Source organism: Trachemys scripta, unplaced genomic scaffold, assembly GCF_013100865.1.
Source record: "Trachemys scripta elegans isolate TJP31775 unplaced genomic scaffold, CAS_Tse_1.0 scaffold_28, whole genome shotgun sequence".
NCBI lineage: Eukaryota > Metazoa > Chordata > Testudines > Emydidae > Trachemys > Trachemys scripta.
Window position 1 is genome coordinate 546481 of NW_023260513.1, and position 17687 is coordinate 564167.

The following is a 17687-nucleotide window of genomic DNA, read 5'->3' on the forward strand; positions in this document are numbered from 1 at the left end:
AGATTTATCCTTCAGATTCCTAACTTCTAATACAGGAATGATACATACATACAAAATGGGAAAATCACATTCAGTAGATTACAACTTTTCGAATGATACCTCACATGAGAACTTTTGCCTAAAGCATATTCCAGTTATGTCATATCCATATTCATAAGCATATTTTCATAAAGCATGTGGAGTGCAACGTCACAATACATCCATAGACAGGTGTGAAGACACAGCTACACAAGTGGAGAGCTGATAAATGAAGAGATAATGAAATGTGTCAAACTTAGGAATTCTGGTTGAATGGTTTTCCAGTTGCTGTATCATTGCAGGGCTATCGAATATTCAAAAGCTATTTACGGAGCTGGGACAGACGCTATGGAATCAGGACGCATTCAAAGACTGTCGTGTCAGCTTTATAAAATGTTTAGTGTATCTTGTCGGGTTTGTTACTGGCTGTCTTCATGGCTCTAGGCTTCCTGTAATGCCAAAGGGTTCTGAATGCCAAAGCAATGCAGAGAAGGGTTTTGAAGTTTCATCCCTTTGGGGAAAACAATCCAGGCTGGTGTGACCTGGTTCAAAAAGTTTAAGAGGACAGAGGATGTGAAAACATATCTAAAAATGACAGGGAGAGAAAGATCTCACCAGAGAACTGATAGGCGTGAGACCGTGACTACCAGAACTAGGTCTTATGGGAGGACCTGAGGTCTCTTCCAATCCTAATCTTCTATGAGTCTATGTCCTGAGTGATTTTAGATCACTCAGGAGCCCTGGTAAGCTAGGCACACGAAGAAGCTGTTCCTGGTGTTAAGATCAGTTTTCTCTGCAATGCTCTTGTCCTAAATAAATTGTATTTTGCTTCATCAAAGCCACCTGGCCACTGGATATCACCTGTAATTGTCCCCAACGATAACAGAACTCCGTCCACAATTTAAACTCTGCCCACCACCCAAGCTCCACCCAGAAGTCTCTCACAAAAGCTTGTGCAGTTTTTATAATAGGCTAATCCCCCTTTCTCCTTGACTGCTTGGACCAAAAACAAAATAGTTAACCATCAAACCATATAAATAGTCACCATTAGGTTTCAGAGTTAACATCCACCTGAAGTGAATCAGGGTAGCTCACAGCCTTCAGAGGTGTTACTGAAAGCTGCCTGCAGATTCAGACAGATGTCACAGCCTCAGTGATACAAATTTGAATTTTTCTTCATCACCACGAAGGCCAGAGATGAAGTGTTTTAAATGAAAGCTGAGAGGTGGGTTTGTGTGAGTGTGTGTTGAACCACGTGAGTTCTGAGTACATCTCTGCAGTGTGTATGTATGTGTATGTTGCATAGTTGATCTGCGTACATGTATTGATCTGTGTCTGTTGTATATGTGGTTGTGTAGATGTGTCATCTGTGTGCATTTTGTATATGTTTTTGTTGTGTCTGTGTGGAAATTTTGTGTAGGTGCATGGGGATGTTGATTTGTGTTGGTTTTGTGAGTGAGCGGCATGTGTTGATCTGTGTCTGTTGCATGCAGGCAAGTTGGTCTGTGTGGTTTTTGAGTACTTGGCTGTCTCTGTGTGTGTGTGTGTGTGTGTGTACTGTATGTGTGTTGAAGACCCAACACACACTCCCTCTCACGTCTCATCTCCCTCCAACAGGTAGCTTTGAGCCGGGCACCCAGCCCATTTGGCTCAGGGAACCCCCAGCTCCCATTACGGTAACTGAAGTCAGCACCTGTGTTATTCAGAGCTAAAAATAAGGGTCTGAGAGCTTGACATTTGGAGAGAAAGTGAAAGTGTCGGTTGTTGTGAGGCAGGGGACAGAAGCTGGGACAATTCCCCCCCAGACGCTTCCCCAAACCTGGCAGGTAAGTCACATTCCTCTTCCTTTCCTCATTGTATCTGCCCCAGCCGTCCCATCTCAGCTCTGCCATGGTCCCTGTGTCCCTTCATTCCCGGGTCCCCTTGGGAGCAGGCAAGCTTGTTCTGTGGCCTGAATTACCCCTTGCACTCTGAGCCCCAGGGGAGCCGGGAATACAAAGTCTATGGGCGAGAGGAGTCATTTTGCCGTCCTGTCCCACCGCACAGGGGGCCTCGGGGCAGAGCCACGTTCAGCATCACCTCTCAAGACAGCTCTGAAAGTTCAATGCGTTTCTGCCCCTCTTCCTGCATTGTCACCACAAACAGGCCTCAGCTGGAGGGAGGGACCGGGAGCAGGGAGTTCCTATTGCAGGCAAATGTCTTTGCTTCTCTGTGAACCTTACACTTAGTTTGAGGAGATGTGCAGGTGGTAACAGTCTGGTTGAAGGGCTGTACGAAGAGTTAAATTAAGACCCCGGGCCTGTTCCGGCCGCCCATTGGGCCCTTGGCCCGGTCTGGCTGCCTGTAGTGTTGCCAACCCTCTGCATTGTCCTAGAGTCTCTAGAAATTGAAGATTAATTTTTAATGAAAGATGTCACAGGATGAAACCTCCAGGAATACGTCCAACCAAAACTGGCAACCCTACATTGGGCGCAGGCCCCGGGGTAGCTCTTTGAAGGCCCTTAGGAGTCAGAGTCCAAGAGAGAGGCCTGTTTAGTAACTCAGGGGGACCAGAGAAGGAGGTGTCTAAATTCAGGGCCCTTCTCAGAACCTTGTTCCCTTATGTTCCAGCTGGAAACACCAGTCCCAGGAGGGAAGAGCACTTGGGGATGGAGGGACACGGCCCCTTCGTTGGGACCCTGCGTCCGGCTGAGACAGAGGAGACGGACCATTCCTCACGCACACCCAGCAGGTGGCTCCAGGAGCTGGAATTACAGGTGGGAGGCTCAGACGGGCTGTGGTGAGGGGGATTTGGGCACCGGGAACATCAGCAGCTAGGCATGCATGGTGGCCATGAGAACCCCTGGGGTGAAGTTGGCGGGTGTCCCAAGCTAACGAGATGGCTTCAGTCGAGTGCAGAGGAAGCGCGGAAGGATTATCTCATGCTTAGCCAGTCAGGCAGGGACTCAAATCTTGGATAGTCCCCCACACAGCTGTGCCTGTGCCTCTCAAACCCGACCCACAGCCCCTGCTAGCCCAGCCCTGGGCTCCCCCCACACACAGCTCTGCCAGTGCTCTTCACTCCTGACCCACGGGCCCCTGTTGTCCCAGCCCTGGGCTTCCCCCACACACTGTGCCAATATGTGGTGGGGATTCCCTATAGGGAAGAGCCCCACCTTCTAGCAGGCACCTACGATTACAAATCACGCTTCACTCACCGGGTCCAAGTTTTGCGACATTCATCAACCCCACTGCCCTCAAACTGAGACCGTTGTCCCTTGCGTTGTCTTCAGGTCCCGAGCTAAGGAATTGCACCCGAGCGTGAGCTGGGCTGCGAGGTCCAGGAACCGGGACCTCCGGTGAGGAACCAGAATGAACGTGGGGCTGAGGAGCTGTGTGAGGCTGATCTTCCACTTCCTGCAGGGAACATGGTACATCCTGGTGCTCTGCGTCCGAACTCAGATTTGGCCGATATTCTTGTCCTTCACCAGGGGTTTGAAGGATGTGGTCAAGAGGGTCTGGAGATTGCTATTGAGCCAAACACATCAGAAACTGGTGCTGTTACTGCTGCCTGCAGCGATGGGGCTCGCGGTATTTTTCTTTCCTCATGGGACTGTGAATTATGAAGCTGGAGAACCAGACCCCTTAAGTGTCGTCGACCTCCTGAGAGTGCAGGGTAGACTAGAAGCCCAGGGGAAAATGACTGATAATCTGAGAACCTGCATGGACCTCGCTCTGCAGGAATTCATGAGAGAACCTCCAAGCATACAGGACAATGCCCAGATGCTGATCCAGTGCAGAGGAAGGGTGTTGGAATTTAAATCCGGAGATGGGAAACATGAGATCTACATATATTACCTCAATGGGGAACCCCGGTATGACGTGAAAGAGCCAAGAATGGACGTGTATCTATCCCGGCTGCACTCCCACCCGGAACGGCTGAGTGTCGAGAACCTGCTGAAGGTGCAGAACCGACTGGAGGCCGGAGAGAAGATGACTGAGGTGCTGAGACGATGCTTTGAACTCACCCTGGAGAGATTCCCCAAGGAGCCGGTGTGCCTGCAGAACAACGCCCGGCTGGTGATCAGCACCGTGGGAATGAGGATGGTCTTTCTCTCTGGAAGAGGGGAGAATGAAATCAACGTGTATCCCGACAACACGGGGCTCGTTCAGTATGTGGTCAAAGTGCCGGGATGGTTGGCCTGGGTAGCCAGGAATAAGGTGATCATAGTTCTTGTTACAATCCCAATCTTCATTTGCCAAATGATGATCTATCAGAAAATTAGGCAACGTCCTTAAAAAACACTTAGCTTTAGAAAACTACGTCCACCAAACACTGAGTCCTCTGTCTCCAACCAGACAAATTTCAATGTTGCCAATTCTTGCGATTTAATCACAACTGTCACAATATAAGGAGTTTTCCTCAAGGCCGCCTGCCATTTATCAGCTAGCTGAGAATTTCAACTTCCCTTTAAAGTACAAAGTAAGTTTCTAGCTCTTACGGTAGCTGAGAGAGCCATGGGAATGAGACCCCTAGTGGCTCAAAATTTAGAAATGGAATAAACAGAATCCAGCACAAACACAAAACGGGGAATGCCTGGCTAGGGGGAAGTATTTCAGAAAAGGATCTGGGCGTTATAGTGGATCACACATTGAATACGAGCCAACAATGTGATGTATGTGCAAAAAAAAGGCTAATATTCTGGGGTGTATTAACAGGAGTGTCCAATGTAAGACACGGGAGGTAATTGCCCTGCTTGGCACTGATGAGCTCTCAGCTGGAGTCCTGTGTCCAGTTCTGGGTGCTGCATTTTAAGAAAGATGTGGATAAATTGGACAGAGTCCAGAGGAGAGCAATAAAAGTGATAGAAGGGTTGGAAAACCTGACCTAGTGAAGCAAATGCCAAGACATCTATTGATTTCAGGATGTGCTGTAACAGCTCCAAATGCATATTACAAAAACATATACACATTATTCCCAAGGGCTAGTCATCGGATGCCTGTACACGACAAAATTCATTGCCATAGAAGCAATGGCCAGTCGTACATCAAAATCCAACACACACTCTTCCATTCTGAGCATAGTAACTATGTATTGACCAAGCGACATATGGTGATTGTGGTACATACCTAGTTTCCATGCAATCCACGGCTCCACACGCATGTTCCATTTGCTCTTTCGTGCTGTTCCAGCTACTTTGCATGTACAATTAAAAGAATACAAACCTTTACTTAAAAGAAACAAAACAAACCTATACTAGGCGGAATAGTGAAATCTGAAAGAGAGTAAGTGAAAAGGATGGATTGATCCTACAGAGATGAGGATATAGATCGATATGAAGAGAATGTGAGATGTAAGTATGAAGACACCAAGAAGAATAAATGAATAATATGGAGGGTGCAATAAATGAGAGATAATGAAAGCCTGATATAGATAGACCAGAAGAGAACAACAGTGATCAGATAGATTGGTGTGGAGACACTGTGATAGACAGATATGAAAAGAGAGTGAGAGATTAGATACGTACGGAGAGAGGGACAAATTAAGAGAGAGAGAAAGTTAGATATTTAAAGATACAAAGAGAGTGTGACAGACACAGCTGAGCATAGAAACATGAGAACATATAAGGATGGTGTAAGTGACCAGGGCGTAGTCGGTCTGGCCTAGTGTTCACAGCTGGGCTGAGGTCTCCGCACCATGGACAGGAGTCACCAGGGCAGAGCAGGAGGAATTGCAAGGCCAGGTCCCATAAACAAGAGTCAGGGTGAGGCTGGCTACCAGGTTAGAATCCAGGGGGAAGAATTAGGGTCAAGTCAGGCTGGAGTTAGAGACCAAAGGTCGGCAGATGAGGTGAAGTCCAGCAGGCCATGAGCCGTGTGGTTGCTCAAACAACTTCCTGGGCTTACTCCTGGGGTTAAGTAGGGGCCCTTGGCCAATCAGAGGGCTGCAGGGTCCTGTCAATCTGGGTCTTGTGGGCAGTACTTCCTGCAGTGCCTACTCTGCACATGCTCCCTAGCTATACTATCATAGGGGCTCCTGATGGCAGTGTGGGACTATCAGCCTCCCTTAAGCTCTGTAGATGTGGGTTCTAGTCCCCAGGTCCCTAGAAATAGAAGGAACTGGGAATAGCTGGGTACCTGAGAATAGATTAGGCTGTCTCTTTGCTCCATGAAAATTATTCCAGACCAACATAGGGCGTGAATTTAAAGTAAAATAACTCTGTCTGGGGATACTTAGTCTGGCATAAGTCTTTGTTTCTGTTTAACTCATCCATTTTTCAAACTGGAACAGGGCACTCTTATTCCAGAAAGCATCCGCCTATGGGGTTATTCCAGAATAGACAAATTGTATGCATATGTGTGGGGATGGATAGATGGGTATATATGGGAGCGGATGGATAGATAGGCAGGCATGCATGGAGATGGAGAGATTTCTGTAAAGTGTTACCAAACTTTGACAAAGGCAAGACAACCCCTACTGCTCCAATAACAGAAAGTGGGGTGGATTTTTTGCTACTCATTTTCTGATGAATTGCTGATTGTACTAACGACGAGATTATAGGCTGTACAAAGGGAAAAGGTTAACAAATGAAAGACACAATCTTTCCTACTGATCCCAATAGCCTGAATATTGAGTCATGAGCTGTCTTACGTCCTTCAGAAATTCATCCTGCTTCTCTGCTGTTTGCAGAGGTCAAACGAGATCTACAAACTACTTAAAAATGCAGATTCTTTGGGATGTTGCTGGTCTCTGATGCAGAGCCAGCGAGTTATCGCTAAGTACCGGTGGGGTTTGGGAATCACAGTTTGGTAGGAGCTGTCAATCCAAGCAAGGAAGAAACCAGCTCCCCCCCAATTAATAGAATAAGCATGTCACTTTTAATGAGGGCTCAGAGAAGAAGCATTGGGAACAATAGCAGCCTTAGGCCAGGGGCATTGCCCACCAGCAAAGTCTCTGGGCCCAGTCAAACTCCCACCCCACAGCCTGAGAGAAACCAGCAGGCTGTAACAATGAGACCCTGCTTTCTGGCAGTATTTTATGGGGAGTGCCTGTCCCCTTCTCAGCTGTGTCTGGTTAGTGAACAGAGCTGTCTGGTCTTAATGGGGCAGCCCGCCCTGTTATCTGGGGGGGCCTGAAACCAGGATTCCAGGGTTCTATCCCCGGCTTTAGGAGGGGAAGGGAGGGGGGTCTAGTGGTTAGAGCCAGGGAGCTGGCCAAGGGAAGCTCTGACCAACCGGATGGCCTTTCTCTCTCTGTCTGCAACATGATAACTTTTGAAAACTGCCTCCCATCCATTCCCAAATCCCAGGGAATGTTCTGGGCATGGAGGGGCAGGACCCTGTTGATTCTGGTGAAAATTGGAGAACCGTAAAAGCCTGGATTTCCACTTAAATGAGGCCCACAGCGCGCCCCCGGTGGTGCTGGAAGAGGAAGGTCTCTGGCGCCCTCTGCTGCTCTCTGCACAAATCACTCCCTAGATTTTAAAAGAACGAGGAATCCTTGTGGCACATTAGAGACTAACAAATTTATATAAACTTTCGTGGGTTATGCTCAAATAAATTTGTTAGTCTCTGAGGTGCCACAAGGACTCCTCGTTCTTTTTGCTGATACAGACTAACACGGCTGCTACTCTGAAACCTGTCACTAGATTTTGTGACCTTTGGGTGGGATAGATCGGTGGGGTTTCAACCTTTTTTTCATTTGCAGACCCCTAAAAAATTCCAAATGGAAGTGCAGACCCCTGTGGAAACCTTAGACAAAGTCTGCGGACCCCCAGGGGTCTGCGAGCCATAGGTTACGACTGGGTTGGAGTTTACGTTGCCCTTCTCCTAGTCCCTAAAAACGCCTCCCATGGAAAAGCACCTGGGGACCTAGAATTCAGTCGCTGAGGGTTTTCAGCAAGGATCACACAGGGGCGGCCTCCCCGCATTCAAATCCAGACAAAGAACAAAGGGAAGGAACTTAATTCTTAAGTACCAACTTTATAAAGTCTTGTAATGAGAAAGAAACATAGTAATAACTAAATTTCTACAACATAACGTGGCCACTGTATAATTCACCTACATTATCATCACTGTTCTACATGAATGTAAATAAAGAAAACAAATTGAATCTAGACAAGTCAGTCCCCACAGAAACAGCGAGAAGAAACTCAGCGTTCCCAAAAGTTTAGGTGGAGTTCACCTGAGTCTCCATCTTTGCTCACCAAAAATCTATGGACTTGGCTGAGTCCAAAGCGAGGTAACAAGATCTTCCCTCCTTTTGCTTGTAGAAATCTCCAGCCGGAATCCAGACAGATGCTTCCACATCCTCTGGTGAAATCTGTTTGCTAGTCAGCTAATTAATTAACTCACCGCACAGGTTAAGTAGATAGATTCAAAAAGCCTTGTTACTAGTAAAATACAAAACTGAGACCAGCGAAATCTCGACAACTCTTTCCCCATCATCACACTGAACAAAGAGATGAGTTCATGACTGAAACTGGTTCAGAGGATTTCGCTAACACCGTTCGCTATCGCACAACATTCAAAGCATAACATTAAAATAATAGAAATGAATTTTCCCTCCCAATTGCCCCTTTCTGTAAGGAACACGCCGGGGATTCCTTGGCGGAGAGTTAACACTACCACTGACCTGCTGCAAAAATGCTTCAGAGCCAGCGGGGAACCCAGCCTGCTTTCTCCTCCTGTGACTCGGTTTCTCCGGACTTACCCCAGGGCACGTGGCCTTTTGCAAAGCAGCCGCCCTGATGACTCGCCCTCCCCAGACTCAGACTCTGGCTACGGGGTCCCCTAAATGACCGCCCCCGATTCCAGCCACGTCTGGGTGTGGAGGGGCTAATTGTGAATCTGCCTCACAACAGTGACCCCGACTCAACTTCTCCCACTCCCCGCCCCATAGATCTCGCCCTCTTAGGCACCCACCTCCAGCCAAGCTCCCCCAAGCTGGTCACCTGGTCCGCCTCCCTCTGGGCAAGCCCCCCCATCTGGGTTCCTGGCCCCCACCACACTGCTGCCAAGCCCCCATTCCCCCACTCCAGCCGCCCTCCAGCCAGGCCCCTCCCCACCCTACAGCCAAGCCCCCCCAGCCAGTTCCCTCCCCCAATTCTGACCAACCCCCCCACCCAGCCAGACCTATTGCCCCGCCCCCACTCCAGCCAAACTTCCCTCCCCACCGGAGCCAGGACCCTCTGCCCCCCACGTTGGCCAAGCCCCCAGCCAGACCCGAATATGGCTCCCAAATAGAAGAGACTCGTGCCGTCTTCGTCTGCATCCAGAGAATTTTCAGCTCCTCATTTTCTATAAAACAGTAATGATAACGAGCTGCCCAGCCCCGCCCCTTGCTTCCCTGGGGTCTCGAAGACCCGGTTCCTCCTTGGCCAGGTCGCCGTGGCGCCAGGTTGCTAAAAGGCCCAATCGCCATGGCTCCGGGTTGCTCAGAGGCCTGGTTGCCATGGAGCCTGGTTGCTCAGCGGCCCAGTTGTCGTGGTGCCAGGATCAGTTGATAATTCAGGTGTTTAACACACACACACACCTGCCCGTGCACATCCCCTCTCAGAAACTGAGGAGACCCTGGGTGGGAACCCATTAAAAAGGGAGCAGAGCAGAGGAAGGAGACAGGAAGCCTGCGGTGGGAGCCACTCTCTTCTCGTGAGTGCCTCCTACCACCGTATCCTCCACTGATATCTCTAGCCCGACCTCTGAGCTCCATCCTCAGCCTCTGGTGGGGCTGGTTCGCGAAGGATCCCTGCTCTGGGGTGGAGCAGCGTCCCCAGGGCTTCCTCCCTGGCAAGCCTCGGCTCACCCCACCTCTCCCACTGAGCCACTGGTTCAGTTCTGCCCTATTTTGGGGTGTCCACGTCCAACCAATGCTGATCCTCTTCCAGGTCTTCAGCTCCATCTCCAGGCTCATTTAAACTCCCCTTCTCATCCAGCGGCTGGTACGGGGGGGACCCGAGCCTGGCCAGTACTCCAGGTCCCAACCTGGGGACCCTACAAACAGCTGCCACCCGCTGGATCCCTTTTAATTCTTTTGCTGCTGCTCCTGTTCCCTGGGCACTTCCCTGTGGCCCCAGCACCTTCACCCTTAGCTCGGGACTGAAGTTCTGCTTGAGTCCCACCAGCCAGCCCGGGGCACACTCCTTGCTCCTCTGGCTCCAGCCAGCAACTAAAACTGCCCTCGCTAGCAGCTCCTTTTATATGAGCCTGCTGGATTCTGATTGGCTGCTCCCTGCAGCCTCTCTCTGATTAGCTGCTTCCCCCAGCTGCTCTAGGTGGCCTGAGGACTCAATTCTACTGCTCTTTTCCTGGCATGGGGTGCAGTAGGACCTCCGAGTCTAAGACACCCCATCACAAAGCCCTTGCATTTTTCGCCATTAACAAAAAGCAAGAAAGGGCGTGCCCCTGATTTATTTTCTTTCTTTGATTGCCAAATTTTAACCATGAATCTTCAAAATCTGGGATACCATAAGGGCAACCCACTCCCCACCCCACACGCTTAAGAAGTGAAAGTCATAAAACCTCTTATCTGTAGAGAATTATAGTGGTTTTTATTAAGCCAGTTGTTACAAGTGCAGAATAATTCTAAAAAGTAATAATCTGATGGGGAAAAAAGCTGGTATCTCATTTGTAGGACAACTTCATTGTTAAAATTCTGCCATCATCGGCACACATCACTGTTTCAACGCCAGATAAACCGCGGTGAAGTTGCATAGGCAGCTAGATAAGAGAATGTTTTCAAAATCAACCACACATTTGTCATTTCCTCTTAGCCCTCTGCAAACACCAAGCACTGCTTTACAATATTCAGCCGATAATCTATTTCAAAGCTAAATTGGGGTAAATATACGTAAACGTGCCATTACATGGATTTAAATAATAGGTAAACGGGTGCATATAGTCAAAGCTGCAAGCAATTCTCTAAGATTTTATCAGCGCTAACATGGCTTAATTGTATTTTCTTAACACGAGTCATTAATAAGCATCCAGCAGCCCACATGTTTCATGTTATGCTCCACCCTAAAAGCGGTCTTTGACTAATTGAAGCGGGATATTAAAATAATCTTAAAGCAAACCTCAAAGAATATGCTCACTGATCAATTAGTAAAACATCCAGCCACAGCTCTGTCCATCTATCCAACCAGCTCCATCCTTCTATGCATCACTAACTCCATCCACTAGGTGGGGATGTTGGTTGATCTAAACTCATTACGGCAAGGTAAAAAATATCGTCCTTTGACTTCACTAGGATTTTACATTGAGATTGCTATCTGGGTGTAAAAACACACTTTTCTGTAGCGAAGGCTCGTAACAGGGATTAATTAACTTGGGTCAACCTCCCTGGCCACACAATAGCAGATGTAAAGGTAGCCATCTTACAGCAAAAAAAACTTCAGGACCAGACTCCAAAGAGAAACTGCTGAGCTCCAGTTCATTTGCAAATTTGACACCATCAGCTCAGGATTAAACAAAGACTGTGAATGGCTATCCAACTACAGAAACAGTTTCTCCTCCCTTGGTGTTCACACCTCAACTGCTAGCAGAGCACCTCACCCTCCCTGACTGAACTAACCTCATTATCTCCATACTGATTTATACCTGCCTCTGGAAATTTCTATTACTTGTGTCTGATGAAGTGGGCATTCACCCACGAAAGCTTATGCTCCAATACTTCTGTTAGTCTTAAAGGTGCCACAGGACCCTCTGTTGCTTTTTACAGATTCAGACTAACACGGCTACCCCTTTGATACTTAACTTGGGTTAGTTCGACATAAATGAATAACACACCTCTTTTTCCTAGTTGAAACATGTTTAACTCACTTTAAAAACTGAAAATGTGTCAATCTCAAAATTCATTTTTGGTTTTCAGGCAAAGGTGATCAAGAAACAAAATAAAACCTTCTGCCTCGCCCCCATGTCCCTCCCCCGCAGTTTGACAACTGAAAACAAAGACGATTGAACACAAAAAGGAGATGGTTGTAGCACACATTAAGGTTTAGCTCTCTGTCCTCCCCTGGTGGTTGGACCACGTAAAGATCCTTTACTAGCAGATCTGGGTTCTTTATTATTTGGGGGGTGGGGCAGGTTGTTTGGGGTTTATTTTGCTTAAAACATCTGAAACTTTTTGAACTGATAATGGGCAAAAATATCCAGCCAAAAAATGCCAAAAACGTGTGATCCAAAACTAGGTAAACTTTCAGTTTGCTGACAAAAAAATTGAAAATGTTCGAGCAAAGCAGACATTTCTCTAAAATTTCTTTTTGACAAAAATCTAATTTCCTATTGGAAAAAGATATTGATGAAAATTTTGGACCAACCCGAATAATGGATCGAATTTTAGACCTGTCCTATTTTAGATGTAGAGGTCACAGTTTCATTCTGCACTGCATCACACAATGGTGACCAAAAACAAATAGAAAACAAAAACTGAAAGAAAGTGTGTGTGTGTGTTTTTAAATTCACATACAATTATTTCTTGAAAATTTCTGAAAAAATAAAAAGTTTGGGAAAAATCTTTTGGATTCTGTAAAAAAAATATTTTTGGAGGGGAGAAATAGGCTATCTTTTTACAGAAAAAGTCTCTCTTTAAAAAGTTTCAACCATCTCTACACATGGAGCTGGAGGATGTGAAGGAATCCTTGGAAAAGTGTTGGTTTCTCCTTTAGTCCCAGTCTTGCCAAGCCCAAATGATCAAAAATCATGAATCAGGACCCCGAAAGCATGAGATTGGTTTAAAAATGGTGAGATTTTAAACAAGAACAACACGTGTTTCATCCTATTTATTTACTGCCTAGTTTTGCAATTTTAGGTGTCACTTTTCTGGCTTGTCCACACAACCCCCATCTTTTAAAAAAATGAAAGCTGAGATTCTCAGGAAATCACTTGACTCCGGGAGCTGGGGGCTTTGAGTGTAACACTAAATATGGTGATGAAATGGAGAAAGTTGTTGACACTGGGATCCAGCTAAGATGCTCTAAAGTTGAGTCCCGTTCTGAAGGTCGAAGCCTCTTGGCAAGTTCCGATTTTGTTTTCTCTTCCTCCTCACTTTCTTGGTGGGCGGTTGGTTTTGGGCATTTTGACGTCATGCGTGAATTCCCCGTTCATGGAGAAGACGATGATTGTAATCTCCCCTTTCCCAGACTTGAACATCGTCTTGCCTCTGGTGGTGTCAAACAACATCAGTGCATTCTCCTGAACATGCTTAGGTGCCTCCTCAAATGCTTCCAGAGCATATTGAAAGCAGCCCCTCAGCTCGTGCGTCATCATCCCAAAGGATTGCAACTTGTTGCGAGCCTTCACCAGGCTTGGTACGCTCAGAGGTGCAGGGCGGGTGCTGAGCCGCGCCAGGTAAACCTCTGCCGTGGGCTCGTTGACGGTGTAGACCGGTTTCCTGTCACTGTAGGTCACGTTCACCCTTCCCGGAGACGAATAGTCGATTTCTCCTGTTGCACTGGATTCTAGTTTCTTTTGGACCGCACTTTCTGGCATCCTAGAGCCTTCCTGCGCTTAGCCTAGCCGACCCCAAGAGCTAGAAAGTAAGAAAAAAAACAGCATGTGAATTCCCTTGCAGGAACTTAACTACTCTGCCCTCCGGCAGAGAAAAAAAACCTCCAGCTGCTAAACCTCCCTGTTTTTCAAGCAGCCAAAAGGAAAAAAAATTGTGTCCATTTAAAATCCTGAGGTCCGTGCTTCCGGTTCAAAATGATCCCACCACTGCCACCATGTCAGGGTTCCCTCCCCCACTCTGAACTCTGGGGTACAGATGTGGGGACCTGCATGAAAGACCCGCTAAGCTTATTTCTACCAGTTTAGGTTAAAAACTTCCCCAAGGCACAAATCCCTTTCCTTGTCCTTGGACGGTATTGCTTCCTCTGTTGTACTTAAAGTACTGCACAGGATCTTTTCGGGGGGGATAAGGCAAAGCACCACATTTATTGATAATACATATATCAATCAATGCTGTATCATATGCATATGATCTATATTACACTCACACACCCACGCACACACACACACACACTCCGTCTTGTTGTTGTTACCAACTAGTTGCTCCCCTTAACTTCACTGGCCAGGTGAGTTAGATGGGGGAGGGGTGGAGCCGGGTTTCTGTCGATCCGGATCAACGATCTGATGTTGACGAGACCCGGTGACCTCTGCAAGACACCTCACATTTGTAGCAGCTTCACTCCCATGCAAATCTATACCAGATGCAAAATCTGTGTCTGTGTCAGTTGGTCCTTTGTGCTGCTTCCTTCTGGGTGTTTTATTGTTCTTGGGTCTGGCTTCCATCCCCCTTCCAACTGTTGCAGCTGTCCGGAGGTGCTGCCTTCCACGCCTTCCTCATTCACACCTCATTCATTCAACAGGGCAATTGATTAAAAGGGGGGAGATCTTATTCTACTCCTAGCAAAAAGACATTTTTCTTCTAACTTAACTATCCTTAGGGGCTATAACATTATACCAAGGCTCAATACAAATTTTCTATATACGGATTTGATACAAAGTTCCTATATCAAAGGACTTGATACAAGGTTGTATGAAAACAGATGTTATATATGGAAAGACTTAATACAAGGTTATATGAAGAGGCATAATACAAAGTCATATGAAAATAATGCACAATTATGCAAAGATGCTTAATGCAGAGATTTATCTACACCACCACCAAGTGATTTAGACAAAGATTGAGGAAAAGGACCACTTTGAGTTCCTATTTCCCCAAAATATCCCCCAAGCCCCTTCACCCCCTTTCCTGGGGAGGTTTGAGAATAATATACCAACCAATAGGTTAACAAAGTGACCACAGACCAGACTCTTGGGTTTTTAGGACACTAAAAACCAATCAGGTTCTTAAAAGAAGAACTTTATTATAAAGAAAAAGGAAAAGAAGCACCTCTGTAAAATCAGGATGGAAGGTAATTTCACAGGGTAATAAAAAGATTTAAAACACACAGGATTCCCCTTTAGGCTCAACTTCAAAGCTACAAAAAACAGGAATAAACCTTCTGTTAGAATAGGGAAAATTCACAATTTTCTCTTCTCATTCGCCTCTTCTAATCCTACCTCATTTTCACTGGCATTCACTATGTCCAGTCGCCACCAACCTTTTTGCTGAAAACCAAAACAAAGAAATTGTTAAGCACCTCTATCATTTCAACATGTTCTGTTATTGTTTTTACCTCTTCATTGAGTAACAGGCCTACCGTGTCCTTGGTCTTCCTCTTGCTTCTAATATATTTGTAGAATGTTTTCTTGTTGTTCTTAATGTCTCCAGTAAGTTTGATTTCATTTTGCGTCTTGGACTTTCTAATTTTGCCTCTACAAACTTGTGTCGTTTGTTGATATTAATCTTTTGTAAGTTGACCTAGTTTCCACTTTTTGTAGGACTCTTTTTTGATTTTTAGATCATTCAAGATCTCCTGGTTAAGCCAGGGTGGTTGCTTGCCATCCTTCCTATCTTTTCTACACAGTGGATAGTTTGCTCTTGCACCCTTAATAATGTCTCTTTGAAGAACCGCCAACTTTCTTCAATATTTTTTCCCCTTAGAGTTGCTTCCCCTGGGATCTTACCTACCAACTCCCTGAGTTTGTTGAAGTCTGCCTTCTTGAAATCCATTGTCTTAATTTTGCTGTTTTCCCTCCTACCTGTCTTTAGAATCATGAACGCTGTCATTTCATGATCGCTTTCACCCAAGCTGCCTTCCACTTTCAAATTCTCAACCAGTTCTTCCATATTCGTCAAAATCAAATCTAGAACAGCCTCTCCCCTAGTACCTTTCTCCACCTTCTGGAATAAAAAATTGTCTCCAATACATTCCAAGAACTTGTTGGATAATCTGTGCCCTGCTGTGTTATTTTCCCAACAGATGTCTAGGTAGTTAAAGTCCCCCATCGCCACCAAGTCCTGTGCTTTGGATGATTTTGTTGTTTAAAAACAGCCTCATCCACCTCTTCTCCCTGGTTAGGTGGTCTGTAGTAGACTCCTACTGTGACATCACTCTGGTTTTTTATCCCTTTTATCCTTACCCAGAGACTTTCTACACGTCTGTCTCCTATTTCCATCTCAACCTCAGTCCAAGTGTGCACGTTTTTAATATATAAGGCAACACCTCCTCCTTTTCCCCCCTGCTTGTCCTTCCTGAGCAAGCTGTATCCTCCTATACCAACATTCCAGTCATGTGTATTATCCCACCAAGTCTCTGTGATGCCAACTACGTCACAGTTGTGTTTATTAACTAGCATTTCAAGTTCTTCCTGCTTATTCCCCATACTTCTCACATTACTATACAGACATTTTAGATACTGATTTGAATCCCCCCCACAGTTCTGTCTTCTCTCTCCTCGATCCCTGCTGTAACAGCCCATGCTCCCCCCCAATTCTGACCCTTCTCCCAGTTCTCCATATTTTTTACTTACTTCTGGGCTTTGGTCTCCTGCCCCCATTAAACCTAGTTTAAAGCCCTCCTCACTCGGTTAGCCAGTCTGTGTTCAAATATGCTCTTCCCCTTTTTCATGATTTTGAAACAGATCCATTTCATATGACTACTTTAGCTTATAAAACAAAATACTACTAACTTAATCAATCCAAAACAGCTTAATAGATCAAGACAACTTTGTCCAGGCTTGGGTTCTTTGGCTAACACCCTCTGGCCCCCCTGCTGCATACCAGGATCACGGCCCCCCCCGAGACACCCACAGCCCATTGACCATCACTCCAGCCGGCTGCAGAACCTCTTGTGGATCAATCTCTGATAATTTTCATATGACTTTACATTGTGCCTCTTCATATGGCCTTGTGGTGGGTCTACCCACATATGACCTCTGTTTTCATGGAACTTTGTATCAGGGCCTCATTTGGAAACTTTGCATTGCCCTTGGTATAATATTATAGCCCCTAAGAATAGAATAAGATAGAAGAAAAATTTCTTTTTGCTAGCAGTAGAACAAGAGCTCTCCCCCCCCCCACACTCTTAATCAATTGCCCTGTTGAATAAATGAGGTGTGGATGAGCAAGGCATGGAAGGCAGCACCTCCAGACAGCCTCAACTGTTGGAGAGGGTGTGACGAACTGGGACTGTTCTTGCTGGGGTGTGGGAATGCTGACAGGGGAGTGTGACTAGGATGGTCTGCATCGGGGGATGGGAGTCTGCCCAAGGGAACATACCTGAGCTTGTAACATGAGAACCCAGGAGGGGGTTGGAGGTCAGGTGACTCCGGGGCCCGGGAAACTGAACAAAGGCTGTGGGAGGGGTCGCTGAAAGCAGAGTGCTGGAAGCAGGCTGGAGAGATGGCTGGGAGGCAGAGATGGCTCTGACCCCCCAAGGGGGGTGGGCTGGCATGCCCTGGGACCCCAAGCTGGACCTAACTGAGGGGGGCCCTGTTGTCTGTGCCTGCAAGACCTGTCTTGGACTGTATTCCTGTCATCCAAATAAACCTTCTGCTTTACTGGCTGGCTGAAAGTCATGGTGAATCGCAGGAAGCCGGGGGTGCAGGGCCCTGAGTCCCCCAATACTCCGTGACAGAGGGGCTGGGAGCCAGACCCAAGGACAATAAAACGTGTCAAGTGGGCTCATTAAAGACAAGCAGACATACTGACGGCCTCGGGGGTTAGAAGCAAGCACCTTCTTTTGGAAACACCCTCTTTGCAGCATTGGGACAACACTCAAAAGAAAGCAGCACAAAGGACCAAT

At 46.7% G+C, this 17687-nt stretch overlaps 1 protein-coding gene across 2 annotated transcripts; it reads left to right on the forward strand.

The window, feature by feature from the left end:
- Positions 1–1713: 1713 nt before the first annotated feature.
- LOC117870417 lies at positions 1714–6780 on the forward strand. 2 transcript variants are annotated; one of them, XM_034757556.1, is made up of 3 exons: positions 1714–1844; positions 2629–2774; positions 3291–6780. In XM_034757556.1, the coding sequence occupies exon 3, from the start codon at positions 3370–3372 to the stop codon at positions 4294–4296; it is 927 nt and encodes a 308-aa protein (XP_034613447.1). In that variant the 5' UTR covers positions 1714–1844; positions 2629–2774; positions 3291–3369; the 3' UTR covers positions 4297–6780. The 2 variants fall into 2 exon arrangements, with proteins under 2 accessions (XP_034613447.1, XP_034613448.1); XM_034757557.1 differs by lacking the exon at positions 2629–2774.
- The last annotated feature ends 10907 nt before the right edge of the window (positions 6781–17687 follow it).

Bases quoted from the DNA above. Each gene is read 5' to 3' on its own strand.
- LOC117870417 (XM_034757556.1), top strand. From the start codon at position 3,370: ATGAACGTGGGGCTGAGGAGCTGTGTGAGGCTGATCTTCCACTTCCTG.